Source organism: Tachypleus tridentatus, chromosome 13 (genome assembly GCF_004210375.1).
Source record: "Tachypleus tridentatus isolate NWPU-2018 chromosome 13, ASM421037v1, whole genome shotgun sequence".
Taxonomy (NCBI): Eukaryota; Metazoa; Arthropoda; class Merostomata; order Xiphosura; family Limulidae; genus Tachypleus; species Tachypleus tridentatus.
The window spans coordinates 212093509-212114591 of record NC_134837.1 but is presented as its reverse complement, the minus strand read 5'-3'; the positions used below and the strand labels follow the sequence as shown (position 1 = coordinate 212114591).

The following is a 21083-nucleotide window of genomic DNA, read 5'->3' as shown; positions in this document are numbered from 1 at the left end:
GTTATAGTTATACGTATTTATAACATAAGAGGGGTGTAGGAGGTAAATTGAAAGTGGGGAGGGGCGTAGTTTATTTCATCGAATGAAGTGATGGAATGTGCGCCCATTACGGCCTGGGTTTCAGGCTCACTTTAAGGTCTTGGGTTCTGGATTAACTTTTATGCGTTTTTTTTTTTTTTTTGCTTTTATTGAAAATAGATTTTCTAATTTTTTAAGCATTTTCACTAGGGGCCCATTCTTTCACGACACTAAATGTTATAAAATTTGTCATCTAATTGCAGAGAAGAACCCAAAACGATGACTATATAAATAAGTTCATTGTTTCGTGTAAAGGACAATAATGTCAATATTTGTTTCCTCTTTTAGTACCCGTATACGTTTAATACTTTTATCGAGTACTTCTACAGAAGACTTGGGCTTACGTATGTATGAAACAACTTTCGTTGCAAAATACAGTCTGCCAGAAAACAATTAAAACGTATTACGTAAGATATCGCTAGCTTTTCTATTTTCTGTTTTGTATGCGATGAAAGTCCAAATCAATTTATCACACTGCGTGATGAAAATCCGAATCTATTGTTTTTCAGATAGCTAATAATAGAAATATTTCTGTCTTTATCTCCTGTTAAACAAATGCGATATGAAACACTTAGAAGGCAGGTAGAGTAACAGTTTTATAAAGTGTATATACGAGTATACATGTGTACGACGAGGAACATTTTAGGAAACAAACAATTTGATAAGTGACCTCAGTAAAAGGAAATGCATAGGAAATACATGAGGTGACCGACAGGATATTCACTCCTTCCAACACAAATGACGTTACTAAGATAAGGTATTTGTGTAACGAATTGTTTTGCTCAAATAAAAGTTTATCTTTCCAGTGTTTGTGGCAAGAGGATAAAGCAGTCTTTAGCTCTTGAACATTTGCCATGTTTATTTATCGTTCGCTCGAGTACCCGTCCGTCGGACGAGTGAAATAAAAACTCGTCTTGCTTGTAATAAGGGATGGGAAACTGTGTTTCTATTCTTTATTTTTTCTTAGCATAACAAACATTGAAAATGTATAAAGGTACCAATACTGAAAAGAAAGACATACAAGAATTCTACTAATATGAAACTAGATGGGGGTCTACACCCTTCGTGCATTACTGTGTCAGATTGTGCTGATCTGGTTTTTTCCGAAACTAGATGGGGGTCCAAGAACCTCATGACTTCGTCATGTTACTCTGTATTGCTGAAACAAGTTGTACTGATCTGTTTGCTTCCGAAATTTGATGGGGAACAAACCCCCATTAACTTCCTTATCTTATCCACTGTGTCAAGTCTGGTGCTTATTGATCAAGAAATGTGAAAACATATAAGGAACAAATGCACATACAAACACATTTGTACGTTTATTTATACATATTTTCCTTGCAGTATAGTTTATTGTGTTTGTTGTATGTTTTTGAGTTTCGCACAAAGCTAGATGAGGACTATTTGCGCTAGCCGTCCCTAATTTAGCAGTATAAGACTAGAGGGAAGGCAGCTAGTTATCACCACCCACAGCCAATATTTGGGCTACTCTTTTACCAACGATAGTGGAACTATCAGTCTCATTATAACGTCCCCACGGCTGAAGGGGTGAGCATGTTTGGTGCAACGGGGATCTGAACCTATGATCTTCAGATTATGAGTCGAGTGCCTTAATCACGGGGCCATGCCGGGGCGAAAGCAGCGAAGGTGTGTGGTTATTGCATAATATTAAAGAAGATTTGATAGTTCCTTTGTTTTGTTATTGGTTCTTTCAATAAATTTTATCCCCAGTGAGACAGCGGTCAGTTTATGGACTTAGAGTGCTAAATGCTGGGGCTCAATTCCCGCGGTAGACGCAACATAAAATTAAAATATGTATTTGCCCATATACAAAAAACAACCAGAATTGGTTATAATGTCATGTCAAAAATTTCACACATATATTTTACGTACTCTAAAGCTAAATTACGAAATTCTATCTGTTCAGAGTGGTCGATACATTCGTCTATCAGTTTCAAAATTTACTAACATCAAAGTTGCTAGCCAAGACATTTTATTACATTGTATATGTTTGTTTCTTTGTTATTAAACACAAAAGGCCCGGTATGGCTATGTGGTTAAGGTACTCGACTCGTAATCCGAGGGTCGCAGGCTCGAATCCCCATCACACCAAACATGCTCGCCCTCTCAGTCGTGGAAGAGTTATATAGTGATGGTCAATCCCATTATTCGTTGGTAAAAGAGTAGCCCAAGAGTTGGCGGCGGGTGGTGATGACTAGCTGCCTTCCCTCTAGTCTTACACTGTTAAATTAGGGACGGCTAGCGCAGATAGCCCTCGAGTTGCTTTGCGCGAAATTCGAAACAAACCAACCTTTATCTCCAAACCCCCCGTAGAGCGATTGAACGCACATTCACTATGTGAAAATAGCAACGAATTGTCAGTGATTGTTTTCTATTCACGTGTTTTCCCACGTGTTTCACAATGTAAGTGGTTGAATAACAGTCATCACCTTCAGTCGTATTTACAGAATATATTTAACTTATTTTCTGGTAATTATTATTCCAACCGCACGTTTCCTCTACAGTTCGTCAACACTGCAACCTGCGTGTAGTCCAGTTGGACTTCAGACTGTCACCTCTCTTCCACGTGCCCGCGAACATTTACATTCATACGTGCTTGGCATTTAAATAAGATATGTTGGGAATTTTATTTCATTTTTTATTATGGTATTAGAAAACAAACAAAGAAACGCACATATCATAATGTACACGTGTTGGTTTTTCCAGAGAACCTTTTTAAACAGAGTTTTGAATAACGTTTCGAACATTCATTGTTTGCTACTAATGATAGTCTCTTAGAAGTTAGATAAATACGCGTATCAAGCTTGCGATTCGTTAGAGTGTTTCAGTTCTTGAGTCACGCAAAGTTTCTTAACGGAAGGAAATCTGAAAATTCCCCATTCTTGGTCACTTTCTCAGATCGTGTTTGACTCACCAAGAAGATCTTGATAAATCAGAAGTGAAAAACAACCAGAATTTTAAAAGAGGTAATTTTAATATCATTACATTTCTTAATTTAAATAGTTCAAACTGTATACAAAATATGTCAATTTGTAAGAAGCAAATATGTTATTAAAAAAGTCACCATCTGTATCCGTTCATAAATCGTGTTATTGAAACTGATCTTTAGTTTTAGGGCTATGTTGGACCCATGTTTAGTTTTAGAGCTATGTGGGATCCATGTTTAGTGTTAGAGCTATGTGGGATCCATGTTTAGTTTTAGAGCTATGTCTTTTTACATATGGACCGTGTTAATTTATGATTTTAGAATTTGTAGGTGTTGCTCAAGGAGAAATACGTGTTTTTAAGATATAAAATAATGAATTTCGTGGTTTGAGGTTCATTGCTAATAGTATATTGAACATAAATGTATTCGTGAGATCTATTATACATGTTGTGGAGTGAAGTTTATCTCTTAGGGTGTGTGAAACATAAACGTATATATAAGATCTAATACACATGTTATGATTTGAGATTTACTTTTAAGGGGCTTAGACCATAAAACTTATGTCCATGATCTATTATAGGATTAGTTTTAATCTATATATATAAATTTTGCTTTTGTGCAGATGTATAGTATTCTCTTTGTAAAGTGACGTCGACCGTCTTATGAAATACGTTAAAACAAAAGAGGACAGTATGGAAGTGATACCATGAAATAATACTACAGTATATAAATATATATGGTCAGTGAAGCATTTTGTATTTACCATCACAGAATTCTGGTCGTAACCATAAAATCTTATCAGTCGAGAACTAGTTATGAAATTTTACGTCAGGGGCTATGCTGAACAATTATGCTAATATGTCGAGTTTCAGGGCACGTAAGTGGTTCAGATGATGTCATTTGCCAGCAGATAGCTCAGTGTTAAGTCTGAGGGCTTATAACAAATAGCCCATTGTTTAGTTTCGTGCTTGACAGCAAATAAATATGTAATTTATATTCATCACGATGTGTCTTAAGTTGGCCGCCACTGAAAGTTACTAACAGACGAGTTAGTCGTCATAAAGTATCACCATAATATATTGTTTCGCTTAAAGAAGAAGGACATAAGTATCCATGGCGACCAGTGTTTATAATAATAGTTGAAATGATTGAGTACAATTCAAATTTTCTCTGTTTATATACAAATTTTCCGTCAGTGTTTTTCGACAGTTAAAGATACATTTATAATGTCAAAGCACCTTGGGCACTGTCAAGTATATGTGTATTTAGACTTGCCACTAGATGGCGCACTTAAACAAGTTATGTTACTTTACATTAAAACTTGATGTGGTCCTTGCGTTTCTTGAAGATTAATTTTCGTAACCGCAGTGTGATTATATATGTATGTGTGTGTGTTTTTATTTTCAAGAATTGCGTATTACAATTTAAGTCAACAGGAGATGAAACTTGTCTTGCTGTGTCTGTAAGTCAGTATTGGGATGTGTGGAACATAAACATATCTTCAATCAAATGCTGAAATATTAGAATATCTGATTGTTTCGCTATTCTGTACTTGAATACGACATGATATTGACTTCGCTAGCAAATGAAAGGTATTTGTTATTAACTTTAACCATTTTTAAATATTGTCACCAATTCTTATAACATTGGTAAAGTTTCCAATCAACTAAGTCGGTTATATATTTCATATTTGTTAAAAAAAAATCAAACAATTTCAAACAATTAGGCCATAAACCAATAGCATCGCACATAGGCTAAATAAATCAATCAATAGAGTGGAAATGTGAAATGTATTACAGTAAAAGAGGTATCAGAAGCTATAGGACCCATTCAGTGATAAGGGTACACCGTTTATTGTATTTGACTTCTATTCTGAAGTCATACACTTAAAATAAACACAAAAATCAACAATTATTTTCTGCATTTAGCTTTAGGGTAACATTTTCTTCTATTCTAAACAGCTAACGCTATTTAAGCATTAAAGCTATTTGCACTAAAGACTGCTAAGACTGGTGGGCAGTTAGGAACCACCCAAGACAATTTTCTCTAGATGCACATAATAACTAGACAAGCAAGACAAGCAACGATTTATAAGCACAATGAAGTGACTTATTCATGGTGGAATGCATTTAATTATTACGTCTCCCGTGGGACAATAGTAATTCTACAAAATTTCAACTCTAGAATCCGAGGTTCGATATCCTGCGATGGGCGCAGCAGACGGTCCAATGTGCCTTTGCTAAAATAAACAGTCATAACACTTAAATGTTATCACATTAGATCACAACACAATAAGACATATAGTACATTCCACCATGAGTAAACCACTTCACTATGTTTATAAATTGTTGCTTGCTGCTTATTATTACATTATCATAAGGTGCTTATTAGGGTATGCTACCCACGTTCAAAAATATTTGATAGGATTGAGTTTTTTAACGTTTAAACCTCACGTGCATTTTTAAACGACACATTACGAAGACTTTATGTGCCAAAGTTGTTTGCTGTTTGTTATTAACTACAAGACTACACAAAGAGCAATCCGTGCTTTTCTTGTCACAGGTATCGAAACCCAGTTTCTAACGATTTATATCTGCAGACATACTTCTGTGAGGGGACTAAACGAGATCTAGTGGAAGTTATAAACACACCATTTATTTAGTTAAAACTGTTGTGATATATTTAGTTGGAGTTAGTGTACCCAGTCCAGTTGACGTATATGTCTGTGACGTCTAGTGTCCTTGTGAACGTGCGTCACTGCTAGGAATATTTACTTGAACTGTTCCGTTTTGAGACTTGTTTTAAAAATACTATAATTTTGTGTAACTTCAGAAACTTGTTATGGGGAAGAAACAGAGATGCTTAGCTGTAGAAAAACAAATCATATATACGAAACTAACAGATGCGATTACGATGAATTTCTGGAAGTAGTTAGATTGGCATAACCACACTTCCCTGGAAGTGACAGTTAGTCCGGATATGTTGACATCCTTATCTGGAAGGGCTACCGCCATCTTAAGATTTTACACACCACACATCTCCTTCAGCCTTATCAGAAGCTGGTTCTAGGATGTTACACAACGACTTCTTGGTTAATGCAGACTAAAGATTAGTTCCCCTAGGCATTCCGACTTAGGCTATCGCTCGGGCGCGTCGTACGTGTCCCATCATAACGTTCCCTCATAATTACAGTCACGGTATTTTCCTAATACACTTATGTAAGTGCTCAGTTGAGTAAAATTATTTCCTTTCTAGCTTAGAACAAAGTAAACAAGAGAAGGAAGAATTTAATCACTAAGAGACGAGGGGTTGCCTTGGTAACGAAGCTTGGAATCTAAAGCAACGAAGGTTAGAGAGTCTCTGAAGGAAAAACTGAATGTTCAAGGACGGTCTTGAACTTGATGCAAAGGGTGAAGTACGAATCTTCTGGTAATCTAGCTTGAAGTGTTACAGCTGCTCAGGATAAGAACCGTAAGTTAAGATATTCAAAAATAATAATTTGCTAAAGACACTTATCGCAGTCCAGGAAATTATATCTTTTCTTTTTTTAATGTTATATAAAACTTAAGAATTAGGCTGTTGAAATTCGTCATTTAATACGAAAAAGAATCAAAAATAAAGAACCGATAATTTTGCCTGGTTTATGATTATGTACGTCAGTGTTCTCTACGTTTTTTATATTTTCAGTTTTGTTTGAAGCAGCATTCTGATTACAAAGAATGTTTTACGTGATGAAAATATATCTATAAAAACACCACAAAATTATAAACCAACTTGCTTCACGATCTAAGTTATAAAACGACAGATTACAGGAAACAAGTTACGATCTTTACTTCTGAACAAATTTGCTATAATTATTTAGCCTATCAAAACATGAAGAAACTGTTGTAGTTTTACTGATAAATTCGCTTGACATCCCAGCAAATGAAATCCCTCTTTCTGGTTTGTGTGTATTTATGTGTGTGTGTGTAATTTTGAGTACACCAGAGAGAGCAGTTTTTGGCAATTACTTTTAAATCAAAATACTGATTTATCTTATTCATTTTTTTCAGAAGTTAACTGCTATTAAAAATTATATAAATCATTACTATTCTTAATTTCCACGTTAAAAACGGGCTGTCGAAGAGTGGTTTCAGAGTTTATTCAGTTTAGTGTATCTCTGATATGGAGGACAGAACGCGGCCCAGTATTCATCATGTTGGACTATCAGCTTGTGGGCCACTCACTGTTCGAATCCCATTACCGTCCAAAACAAATCACCCTCTGTACTTTGAGGCTGGTGGTTGGTTTTAAAGGTGGTTGTCAAATACCACTGTTCGATCAGAAAATAGTTGTTCCAGAGTGCTGTTACTTGCTGTCTTCGTTATATCTATCAACTAACGCCGTTGTCCTTTGAATACCTTTGCTCGAATAAAAAATACTATGCACAAGTGTTAGAACAAAGTCAGAAATTAGATTCAGGCTATTTTTAAAGAACAATGGACAATAAATCACAAGTGAAACATTAAAAATTTATTAATCTTCACATGTAGTAACAATATATGTTCAGTGGAAGTCCTTGAGTTGAGCAAACACTTATTGTTTTCTGTGTTGTCCTTTTTGCTTTAATAACTGCGAACAGTCTTTCAGGCATTGTTGAAACAATAGTTTCTTTCGGAATTTTACTTCAAATGTTTCTAATAAACTCCCGTAAAGTTTCTTTGGAAATAACCTTTCATTTGTCAAATCCTAAATCTGCTCCATTGGGTTGAGACTGGGATTCTGTGGAAGCAAATAATTTTAATGATTCCAGCAGCTTATTTCTTTGCTAAGAAATTTCTGTATGGGTTAGATGAATGTTTGGGTACGTTATCTTCTTGGTAGTAGAATTTTTTACAAATAATATGCAAAACAGTGGGTAGACTGTGACGGATCAGTATCTGATGCTACTTATGCGGGTCCATTATTTCGTCTATTTTGCAAATGTATACTGTTGGGTCAGTGTAAAAACACCCCGAAACCATCACACCGCCTCCCCCATGCTTCATAGTAGGTGCTATGCGTTGAAGTAAGTATTTCACCTTTCTTCTGCTGGATGTACAACCTACACTTTGAACCAAATATTTCAAACTTGGACTCATTCGTCCATAAAATCCATTTCCAATCATCAACGTTCCAATTTTTATATTATTTTTATCTCATTTCGGACTATTAACAATAGTTAGAAATCAAGTTTTTAACTGACACACAATCAAACATACCATTCTTGTTGAGTCCTCTCGATGCTGTAAATCTAGACAGTTTTCTGTTATTTAGTACATGGTGGTTTATATCATGCTTGAGATCAGTGGCAGTCTTCCTTCTATTCAGAATTCTGCATATAAGGTACTTAACATAAGTGGTATGGAGTTCAGGTGTTATGCTTTTTACTTTCATATTTTTACATTTATCTTACGGTCCAGGGTATATTTGACAATGTTTGGGAGTATTTCAAGTCTGCAGCAATTTGTTGGAGAGTCCAACTAGCATCACGTAAAGCTTCAATGTGAGCTCTAGGTTCTACTGACAATTATCTACTTTTTTTTGGGCCGTGACATGACAACAAAGCTAAAACATAGTGTTAAGCACCATTTTTATCAACGTGCATTTGAAGAATGTTATTAAATTGGTTACTTCTAGCATATACTGGTATCATATGCTAGTTTCCTTCTTTATAGTTAATACACTGCAATGGGTACTATGATAGTTATTTCAGACCTTAGATTTGATCAATGTGTGTATTCAAACAGAATCCTTATGACATATCCTTGGTACAAGTATATGGGAATTCTAAAAAGTGATAATTATTCTTACCGTGGCTCATTCAGTTCTCAACAAGGATCAGTGAAGCACTGCCATAAAATGGAAAGAAATATTATTTTATCTTTTATACAACACTGAATGAAAACAAACAAATTCTTAAATGTCTTCTTTGCCTCATAAGTTCAAGATTTTCATACACCAAATAGAAAGTTTTTGTCATTTTAAATATTTTATTCTTAAGGAAACGACCCTAAAACTATTTTTTTATTTTGAAAAGTTAATTTTATTAACATTAAAGATAGAGTATTATCATAGAAAAAATTAACTGTCATGTTATTAACATTAAAAATAGAGTATTGTCCTAGAAAAAAAATAACTGTCATGTTATTAACATTAAAAATAGAGTATTGTCCTAGAAAAAAAATAACTGTCATGTTATTAACATTAAAAATAGAGTATTGTCCTAGAAAAAAATAAATGTCATGTTATTGCTATTAAAGATAAAGTATTGTCCTAGAAAAAAATTAACTGTCATGTTATTACTATTAAAGATAAAGTATTGTCCTAGAAAAAAATTAACTGTCATGTTATTAACATTAAAGATAAAGTATTGTCCTAAAAAAAATTAACTGTCATGTTATTACTATTAAAAATAGATATCGTCCTAGAATAAAACCAACTCTCGTGTTATAACCATTAAAGATAGAGTATCTTCCTATAAAAAAAAATCTATTGTCATGTTATTACTATTAAAGATAGAGTATCGTCCTAGAGAAAGTTAACTGTTATGTTATTACCATTAAAGATAGTGTATTGTCCGAGAAAATAATTAACTGCAAAGTTATTACCGTCTACGAATGGTCCAGCGGTAAATCTACGAATTTACAATACTAAAATCGGGGGCTCGATTCCCCTCGATGGACTCAGGCGATAGTCCAATATGGCTTTACTGTAAGAAAAACACACATGTTATTGCCATTAAAGATAGAGTATCGTCATAGGGAAAAAAACCTGCCATATTATTCTAATTAAAAATAAATTTTCGTCCTTGAAAGAATTATCATTCATTTTTCTTGTATATTACACGCTACTCTCGTCAACAGTACATTGTGTAAATACCTAAATATATATAAAACATTTGATTCCTCTAAGCGCAGAACCACGTAATGGGCTATCTGCGCTGTAGTTACTACAGGTATCGAAGTTTAGCACTATAAATCTACAGACTTATCTCGCTAAGCCACTAGGAGATTAAACCATTATTTTTGTCTGTTTAAGTGTCCCAAGAATGTGAGAGATAATGAAAAAAAAAAAAACATTTTGGGGGAACCACTGTATTTGAAAGTTATGATTCAAAGTTTGGCTTCAGAAAAAGTTCATTTCGCACATGTCGTATTTTAAGACAGTCAACACTATTATTTTTTAAGTTTTATTATGGTATCTATTCATGGTGGTCAGAATTAATTAACTGAAATGATTTACTTGAGAAGTGTCTCAGCGTGCAAAGTCTTAAGCCTTTAAGGAACTCAGTAAGTATTTGATGTATTGTTCGTAAATTAATTAACGTCATTTAAAACGTAAATCGAACGTTCTTTGTAAGGCAAATATGTCGATCATTTAATTCAGTGTTTGTTCCTAGATTTTCTTTGTCGTATTTAAATGATTTTTTCGAATTTCGCGCAATGCTACAACGAGGGTTATCTGCGTTAGCCGTCCCTAATTTAGCAATGTAAGACCAGAAGAAAGCATCTAGTCATCACCACCTACTGCCAACTCCAGGGCTACTCTTATTACCAACAAATAGAGGGACTGACTGCTATATTATAACGCTCCCACTGCCGAAAGAGCGAGCATGTTTGGTGTGATGGGGATTCGAACCCGTGACCCTCGAATTATGAGTCGAGTGACTTAACCACCTGGCCATGTGTGAAACTCAAAAACATCCAGAATCGTCTCTAGTAATTCTTTCCACGAGTGAGGTGAAAGTAAGAACACACAAAAGTTATTTTTATTTCGTTTTATTCCACGAATAAAAATAATCGGAATTAGAGACCTTAATCAGGAACATTACTGTTGACCTTTTTTTTTAACGAAACCGCGAGGTTTTCTATTCATGCACACATTTCATATCATCATAAATTACCAATAACTTTGTTTTTATTATGAAGGTAATCGCGAACTAAATTATATTCATTAAAAGTTTACCCATAAGCGACAATAGCTGTAAGAGTGTGTTTGTTAGTAAGCACAAAGCAACACCTTGGGCTATCTTTGCTTTGCTCACCATTGGTATCAAAACTATATATTTAGTGTGAAAAACCTTAGACTTATGAAGCAGCCATGTAATAACTATACTTCCATGCTTGAATATGTAACCCTATGATACACATTATGTAGACTAGGGACAAATTAGCTTTTTCCCTAACCTTCTAAAAGATGATAAATGTAAGTCAGTGTAAAGCTATGCCTTTCTTTCTTGCTGGTCAGGCACGGTGTTCGACTCATAATCTGAGGGTCGCGGGTTCGAATCCCCGTCACACCAAACATGCTCGCCCTTTCACCTGTATGGGCATTACAATGGTACAGTCAATCCCACTATTCGTAGGTAAAAGAACAGTCCAAGAGTTGGCGGTGAGTGGTGATGACTAGCTGCCTTCCCTCTATTCTTACACTACTAAATTAGGGACGGCTAGTGCAGATATACCTTGAGTAGCTTTGCGCGAAATTCAAAAACAAAACAATCTTTTTTGCTTCGAGGATTCATTTGCGTAAAACCTGAAATAACAAACCAAACATTATAAATTCTATCAGAGGTACACTGACTTCATTCAATGTTGGAAAGTTTTCATATAATACGATTTAATATGTTTTTATAAAGAAACACCTGTTTGACTGAGGCTAAAATGAATCAATGATATGGGAAGTTTACATATGTACTATGGAGAACTAAGACAAGAAATAGAATTGGTATCTTATCAGTTATCAAAGAAAACCTTTACCAGAAAAGATACAAACTTCAATAAACATTTTAATTAGCATGCTCACACTGTGAGTTTTATGGTTTGCGTCCCGTTGCTGCGAAAATGAGCTTTAAATATTAGGACCTTAAGTGCACTAGAACAATGGCGGTCAAGTCTCATTCTTAGGTCTAACAAGAGTTGGCGGCGGGTGCTTACTACTTGTTATATTCATTCTGGTTAATCATTTCAAAATTATAGACAAGCATGCGCAAATATCTCCTGTGCAGCTTTAAACATGTGTTTTAAAACAAACAAACAAACAAACAAACAAAATCTACGGGAGAACAGGGAAACAATTTCTATGAAATTTGATTCTTGGTTTGCGCAAAAGGAAGTGTACATCTGATATGAACGGACATGATGACGTCATAATTAAAAGAAAAAATACATTAATAATTAGTTAACAACAGGCTATTTATTTTGTAGATTTTTGAAAAATTGCATTGTCAGTTATTTTTTGAGGAAAAAGATAAGATATATATGTACGTGGGTATGTATTTAAATGATGTATTCTAACAGTTTCTTCCTTTCTTTATGAAAAATTCATTCTCATTGGAATTTCCTCTGTAAAACTACTGTTTCTGAAAAGTTCATTGATATTACCTTACTACACATTTACATACAGCTACATGCTTTTATTTTCTGGTAAAAATTAAAACTTGAAAATACAAATTAGTATAAACTTCCACGAAATGGAGAGATGCTACTCTCTCTTTCTTTGACCCGGTATGGTCAGGTAGTTAGGGCGTTCGACTCGTAATCCGAGGGTCTCGAGTTCGTAATCCCTATCACACCAAACATGTTCACCCTTTCAGCCGTAGGGGCGTTATAATGTGTTGGCCAATCCCATTATCTGTTGGTAAAAGAGTAGTCCAAAAGTTGGTGGTGGATGGTGATGACTAGGTGCCTTCCCTCCAGTCTTACACTGCTAAATTAAGGATGGCTAGCGCAGATAGCCCTCATGTAGCTTTGCGCAAAATTCAAAAACAAACAAACAAACAAACAACTCTTTTCCTCTAAACCCAAGTTCCAGAACATGGCTAGTTATATAAGTTACTGCCGCTTCTCAATCGAGTTCCACAAAGGCAAGAGGAAGCGATAACAGTGTTCGACGTCAACCATACGATAGTCTAACTCTGTGGGCAGCATATGATTGGCTAATTGGTGCAATGTGCAGTGAACAGATAAGAAGATTTAAATTACAATAAAAAATCGTTTCCTTCTTAGATTTCTTTCTCTGTTCGTTTTATCCTTGCACTTTAAATATTTATAGTTGTTCATAGAAAACGCATGAAGAATTGTTTAACATACTGTTTCTTAAAAAATATGTATGCTAATTTTTAGATATTTTATTTGATTTTAATTAGAATATGACAGGCAAGTTATAAATAAATATCTTTATAAACATATGAGACTCTCTCCCAGTGACACAGCGGTGTGTCTGTGGACTTATAACACTAGAACGCGGGTTTTGATACCTGTGGTGAACAGAGCATAAATAACCCTTTGTGAACCAATGATATGCTTCCAAAACACGCATGCGTGGATGCTCCTCAACCTCAAAAACAACTTAATGCTAATGACACTAAACAACGCAACAGGAATATAACTTAATTTTAATTTCAGTTTGACAATGTTCAGGGTCTGGTATGGCCAGGTGGTTTAAGACGTTCGAATCGTAATCCAAGGGTCGCGGGTTCTAATTCCGGTCGCACCAAACATGCTCGTCCTTTCAGCTGTGGGAGCGTTATAAAGTGACGGTCAATCCCACATTTCGTTGGTAAAGGAGTCCCAAAAGTTGGCAGTGGTGACGACTAGCTGCCTTCCCTCTAGTCTTACATTGCTAAATTAGGGACGGCTAGCGCAGATAGCCTTCGTGTAGCTTCGCGCGAAATTCAAAAAACAACAACGACAATGTTCAAGACTGGTTTAATTAATATTCTACTTCAGGTTTTTTCCCATAATTAAAATATTTACTTGACTTTTCTTGCTTTCTAATCGAGTTTGTTTTGTTTTAAACACAATTCCAGGGTAAATGATCTAGTGGAGGTAATTTTAAGACATTTCTGTTCATCTATGTAAATATACTAGTCTGTTCTATGCCCTTGTAACTACTTATCTATATAAATATAACAGTACAATTTGTTGTATGCCCTTGTAACTACTTCGCAACATATGGACAGATCTTCACCGAAATTGGTATAAAGACTCATTAGACTTATATGCGTGGGAATACTTACTAATGTTCAGTTTTGCGTTTTACATTTTGCGGATTTTACTGGACATTTTAACATTTTTGACCACCACTTTGCTCCCTCTAAATGGCTCTTTCCGAATTTGATATAAAGGTTTGTTGAGTCTATACGAAGATATGTGGAAAGTTGTGGCTCCGCATTTTATGTTTTGTAGTTTTTATTGCCGTGTTTGCTTTTTTTTTACAAATACATATAAGGGAAGCAACTTTTCATGTACTATGATAACTTTTCATTAATCACGAAATTATATAAATTGAGTTCAAGGGACGTGCATTACAACTAGATATATAACATGTTTTACTTTAGTTGGATGGAAGACATTAAAAATATAATGAGGTGACTTAAATGGGTAAAATTCAAAGAATCAGTGTCGCTTTCACAGAATTGGAAAAGGTGGTGTATAAAAACGAAATAATCACGTGAAAAGCTAATAAGAATAATTTTGGACATCTGTCTATTGTTACTTATCTTTCTTTCTTTTTTTTAGTAGCATACCAGAAGAAGAGCATTTGGTCCAATAAATTAATCAAAATGGACGAAAGAGAACCATACGATATCAACGGTTCACGAAGCGACATCTGGTCGGGCTTAAACGAAACAAATCTCACTGATTTCGACTACTTCATGAACAGTACCGATTTCCCTTCTACTGAGAAGAAGCAACTTCTGGTATACGACATTGTTATTCCAGTGATAGGGGTGATAATCGTCCTTGCTAATTCGGCTGTGGTCATTTCATCTGGCCTGATTTTGAAGAAGGGGGTTACCCCTAAAGCTACGTACCTTTTCTTAGGAAACCTGGCTATGTCGGACGTTCTGACCGGTCTCACTATTTTAGTTGGTCAATTTTATCCTGATTCCATTCGAAGTCATCTTTCGTGCCTGATGCAGCTTGGTGAGTCGAGTGACAAAAAATGTTTTAGGTTATAACCGATTAAAACGTACGTTGAGATACCCCGAGACTAGTATGTAAGCTTTTACTTTAATAACTTCAAAAGTGGTGTAGAAGCGATTTATTTTTTCATCAAATATTACTGTTTAGGTGAGTACGTGGTACACATGTCGATTGAAAGCATGTCAAATCGAACAAAGTGCTTACACTTCATCACTACATGAGGCTTAGTTTGTTTTACCTGCGCCTTTCCACGAAGCCGTGAAGTCGGAGAAACTAGTCCACTGCAACAGAAGTAGCGAAATGAAAAATAAAACCTCAGCGCCATTGTTGCTTTACCGAAATTCACGTTTTGATGAAGATTAGAAACGGAAATTTGAACAAACATTATGGATAATAAAAAGTGTTCTCATATTTTATAAGAAAATATTTGAAAGGAACTTCTATAAATAAATTTAATTTTCGAACTATTTAAAAAAAAAAACTTTGCGGTTTCCACCTTTAAATAATAAGATATCTTATGGATAGTCTCATACAGAATATTTACGAATTATTATATTAAGCTTTTACCTTTCTTATAGGCCCGGAATGGCCAGGTGGCTAAGGCACTCGACTCGTAATCCTAGGATCACGGGTTCGAATCCCTATCGCACCAAACATGTTCGCATTTTCAGAGTAACCCAAGTGTTGGCGATTGGTGGTGATGACTAGCTGCCTTTCTTCTAGTCTTACACTACTTAATTAGGGATTGGTGGTACAGATAGCCTTCGTGTAGCTTTGCGCGAAATTCAAACCAAATCTTCCTTATTAAAATAATATATAATTACAGTTAATAATGTGATATATCTTATTATTATAGAGTGTTAAACGATATTAGTTTTAGCGAACAGACCTGATCACACATTAATTTAGTTACTTGCATAAGGAACTGTAATTTATCTGATCTGAGTCTGTGTTCTATAGTAATCGTACAGTTATGTTATTAGAACGTTTCAGTGAACAGGACTTTGTCTGTGTTTCGATAATTTTTGTACTTTTCGTAAAGTAGAAAGTAATATAATATTTTGATTTAATCAAATCATTTTACAGAGTTAAACATAAAATTAATTAGTGAAGAAACGTTTATGTAATCACTTTGTATTCGTTTGTTTAGACAACAACTTTAGTAAAATCGTATAAAAAATGATTTGGCATAAAGTGTTCAACACTGACCACGTGGTTTAAAACTGCATTTAAACGTATAAACTTCTATCAAGATACATAAGCAAATATTAAATAGGCACATGAAACAAAACCTAAAACAAAGTGTATTTTAAGAACCTGCATAACGTAACATCGATACCATTGTATTTACACTACAGTAGTTAAATAAGTCGTTCTATTTTTCTATTTCTAGGAACTATTGTCAGTGCAACATTAGCATCCAGTTGGAGCATCACTTTGATTGGTATTGACCGTTTTATTTTCATAGTTTATGGACTATATTACAACATTTGGATGACGACAAGACGCGCCAGGCTTATGATTGGAGGCGCGTGGTTTCTATGTTTTTTGATTGGTTTTTCTCCGGCTATGGGTTGGTCCTATCCAGGTGATGGGTCAAGATGTTGGTACGTCACAGTGGTAAAGCCTTCAAATCTCGTGTTTACTGTTATCGTTGGCATATTCTTTCCCCTCGGATTCATTACTGTATTGTATTTGTTCATCCTGTACAAGGCCATCCATCAGGTGGACATCAGGAAAGGGGGCACGGAAGAGAAGCCCCAAGAGAACGTGCAGATGTCTGAAAATCGTAGTCAACAAACCTCGACAGCTGTCACGTCTGTAAATGGTAATCGAGGTCAGAATTCGGCAACTGGTGACGTGACCGCTGACAAGAAGACAAAGAAGAAGTGGAAAGCTATCAAAGTGGTGCTTCTCACCCTTGGTGCATTTGTGTTGTCATGGTTTCCGTACTTTATCGCTTCTTTGGTCTACGTTTCTCGCCCCTCTTTGAAGTTAGCTGTAACCATAGCCAGTGTCTTGGCAATGCTTGGGTTTCTAAATTCTTTCCTTAACCCTCTTATCTACGCTTGGTGGCACAGAGGACTACGGAAGTTCATCACAGAAGATTGTTTCTTTTGCAAGAAGAAGAAGAAGAAAGCGGGTTATCGTCCCGGAGCCCCTGGAAGTAAGACTAGTTCCTCCAGCACTTCTGTCACCAAAACCAGCACAAAGTCGTCCACGCTGAGCGAACCTCGATCCCCTGGTGTTTCACAAGCGTAGAACAACAATAGTACAAATGCATCACTACAGATTTTATAGAAAGTATAAAACAGTATATCGATAACATCAGCGTTTGGATAAGAGTTTTGATGATGTATTTCTTTTATGGTCATATTTTGGCTACTACAAGATAAATACACATAAGTAGCTTTCGAATTTGTGTCGCTGGAGTAATATAGAGGCGTTTCGGAATATAGGTTTTGTACACGGATGTGATTGGTCGTATTTGCTAAGCATCAAAAGACAGTCATATCTTGTGAGTTTCGCCAAGGCTTAACAACATGTATTCGATTAATGCCAATTTGTCCCAGCTTTCGCTAAGTTGTTTTCAAAATTAATTGAATTTGAACGTCGAATGCATTTTAGATACATAGTATAATATGTTTTGTGTTTTTAATAGCGTTATCACATACGTCTCTAGTTGCAATTGAAATCTCGTATGAGAAAAAAAAACCCTCTAAAGTATAGAAAACGAATTTGAAAGAAGTTAAAACGTTAATTAAATGGAAAACTCGAAGAAGTCACTTGCTCCGAAAGCTGTAGAGATGGCGCCACAATCTATTAGTAATAAAGAGTTCCGCCAACAAGCATGTAGATTGATATATAAATTTGATGCTTTGATACAACGTCTGGTGAAGTTCAGAAACTTGAAATAAAAACTACAACAAAGACATTGAAACGTTGATAAACAATAGACAAAATGTTCATAAATAACACCAGATAATTCATGATATTAAAGAAGAATGACGTACATAATTCTATTCGTGTTTAACTTGTTTTCTGTTGTGTTATTTTTGATTAAGAATTTCACCCAAATAAACTTCTTTGTTAATGTTTTGTGCTTTCGTTATAGATTTTTAATTAGTATCTTTATTTCGTAATATAATCGTATAATAAAAAAAATGCTTTAGCTGGGAATAAATGCCCACCATACAAATATTTGTGTTATGTATGTATAGATATTAATATGAACAGTTATTCTTTAAAAACAAGTTGCATATGTACAATATTTTCATATGGTTTTCACGAATAAATATTTACATGAATGTTGGGTTGTTTTATACTTTTTGTTAAGTACTTGGACTGGCATGGCCAGGTGGTTAAGGTATTCGACTCGTAATCCGAGGGCCGCGGGTTCGAATCCCTGTTCGCCCTTTCAGCCGTGGGGGCGTTATACCGTGACGGTCAATCCCACTATTCGTTGGTAATAGAGTAGCCCAAGAGTTGGCGGTGGGTGGTGATGACTAGCTGCCTTCCATCACGGCTAAATTAGAGAAGGCTAGCGCAGATAGCCCTCGCGTAGCTTTGCACGAAACTCAAAACAATCCAAACCATTAAATACTTCGTCTTCGTCGTAATTTTTTCGACTCACAAAATGCGCCCTCTAGTAATTTTTACTTGAATTCGAAAAGATATTTATCTAAGAGAGGCACTCACCGTTTCTCTAGAATAAAGAAAAGCGAGGATATGACATTCTATAATTAATTTCATTGCAAATGCAATAGCTTCCACAGTAAATAATAATTGTTCATTATGTGGGAAGTTTCATCTTATAAACCATTTTATTTTTCTCATACTAATTCAACGAGTTGAGTGTTGTACATATTTGAGGTATAGGAAACTCACGTGAGAGTGTGTCAGCTAGATTGTTTTGAAACATTAAAATTTGATTTAATTTTAAAATGTTGACAACGCCCCTGGATAGTACAATGGTAGCGAAGTTAAGCCTTATACTCCTCTTCTGAGATAACACATATATTTGTTAATCTACTGTTGTTTCAAGAAGACTACAACGTGAATTCACCAGAGAATCGTATGCAGAGCAGTTGCTAAGCGAGTTTGGAGAAGTCACGATATATTTCAATAGGGCCGGGCGTGGCTTAGTCGTAAGCATGTCTTGACTGTGAATTTGAGGATTCATTTTCTTAGCTCGTTGTACAATAACGCATTCCCACAAAGGGACCGTCCGTGTATATTAAGTTGGAAGGTTAAATGTTGTTGTTCGGTAAGATAAGAGTAACAGTAGGTCCTGTTGAATAAATGTCATCTTTCTAAGCCAACGATCAGGGTTGTTATGCGTAGATAATGAATCAGTACATTAGCGCAACATTGAGAAAACAAACATTTATGCAAATTCTATACAGATTTCACACAACACATACATCACACTGTGAAACGTATTATTACGAGTAGGCACTCAAAAACGAATTAAATCTTCCTTGTGTGATAACTGTGTGTTTCACAGCGTGAATAAACACGCAGCATAACACAGAGTGACCCGTTCTCAGCGTGAAACACACAGAAATAAATAGAATCTTCTCTAACTGTTGATTTCGCGTTCTACAGTGTGAATAAACACGCAACATGACACCGAAATACCATCCTATGGCCCGTTCTCAGCTCGAAACACACAGAAATAAATGGAATCTTCCTTGTCTATGGCCCGACATGGTCAAGCGCGTTAAGGCGTGCGACTCGCAATCTGAGGGTCGCAGGTTCGCATCCCCATCGCGCTAAACATGCTCGCCCTTTCAGGTGTGGGGGCGTTATAATGTGACGGTCAATCCCATTATTCGTTGGTAAAAGAGTAGCCCAATAGTTGGCGGTAGGTGGTGATGACTAGCTGCCTTCCCTCTAGTCTGACACTGCTAAATTAGGAACAGCTAGCACAAATAACCCTAGAGTAGCTTTGTGCGAAATTCAAAAACAAACAATCCTTATCTGTTCATATTGTGTTTCACAGTGTGTATAAACCACAGTATGGCAAATTCTGACCACCCTCTGACCCGTTTGATGCGTGATACTAGTTTACTGTATTTCCAGATATTGCTTTTGAAACGTCTGGAACAAAACTATCAATTCCAAGATTTCTGATAACAACATTTAGTATTAAACAGGCTGTTCCAAAGATCGTAAGACACATCACAAATGTAACTGGAGAAATATATATTTAATGAATTTCTTTCAGCGTAGGCTCAGCATGGCCAGGTGGGTTAAGGCGTTCGACTCGTAATCCGAGGGTCGCGGGGTCGAATCCACATCGCACCAAACATTCTCGCCCTTTCAGCCGTGGGGGCGTTACAATGTGGGTATTGGTAAAAGAGTAGCCCAGAAGTTAGCGGAGAGTGGTGTAAACTAGCTGCTTTCCCTTTAATCTTACACTTCTAAACTAGGGACAGCTAGCGCAGATAGCCCTCGAGTAGCTTTACGCGACATCCAAGAACAAACAATTCTTTGAGGTATATATATATATTTTTAAATCAGCCGGTTATAAAACTACACAGACATATTAAGCTGACAGTTTAATGTGCGTTGCAAAAGCATGCTTTACATTGACATCTTTAACCAAATCAGGAACAATAACATATCCTAACAGAGAACTGCTTTAGAATGCTTAAGAGCAGCCGTAAATAAGTAAAGTTTGTAACCAAATCATTTTTTACGATTGAACAAAACTTAATGATTTAGTTTATATTTTACACTAACTTAATGATTTTAGCAAATGTGAAATGAAAACATTTTCATAGGGTTTCTGGCCCCAGAGAAGAAAGTAGCAGGTTCGAAGCTACTAAAGTGTTTCTAAAATGTTGCATTTTTAATGTACATGTATTATAACCAAAGTTTATCAAAACGTCGGTTTAAGTTGTTTAAAAGCAACTCTTTTGTTTCAAACATTTAAATCAGCGTAAGAACAAGGGAAATGGTACTACCTTGGGTCTGACTTAATTACAACGTATTTCAATATTTCATAAAGTTTCAGTGATAAAAGAAGATTTATGATCAAATGAGTAGAATATTTTCATTAAAAACGCTTAAAATTCAAGTTCTGTATATGCCGATTTGCT

At 35.5% G+C, this 21083-nt stretch overlaps 1 protein-coding gene across 8 annotated transcripts; it reads left to right on the top strand.

The window, feature by feature from the left end:
- The first annotated feature begins 2722 nt into the window (after positions 1–2722).
- Positions 2723–18284, top strand: LOC143240347 (glucose-dependent insulinotropic receptor-like). Of its 8 annotated transcripts, none has more exons than XM_076482643.1 (4): positions 2876–3065; positions 6281–6496; positions 14572–14976; positions 16370–18284. In XM_076482643.1, the coding sequence occupies exons 3-4, from the start codon at positions 14613–14615 to the stop codon at positions 17236–17238; spliced, it is 1233 nt and encodes a 410-aa protein (XP_076338758.1). In that variant the 5' UTR covers positions 2876–3065; positions 6281–6496; positions 14572–14612; the 3' UTR covers positions 17239–18284. The 8 variants fall into 8 exon arrangements, with proteins under 8 accessions (XP_076338759.1, XP_076338760.1, XP_076338758.1 ...); XM_076482641.1 differs by having other exon boundaries at positions 14569–14976; XM_076482644.1 differs by lacking the exon at positions 6281–6496 and having other exon boundaries at positions 2723–3065; positions 14569–14976.
- Positions 18285–21083: the final 2799 nt, after the last annotated feature.

What these genes read in the sequence shown, in the direction of transcription:
- LOC143240347 (XM_076482637.1), top strand. An exon ending in TTCGTGCCTGATGCAGCTTG is followed by an intron (nt 14,977 to 16,369) that starts GTGAGTCGAGTG and finishes TTCTATTTCTAG; the next exon opens with GAACTATTGTCAGTGCAACA.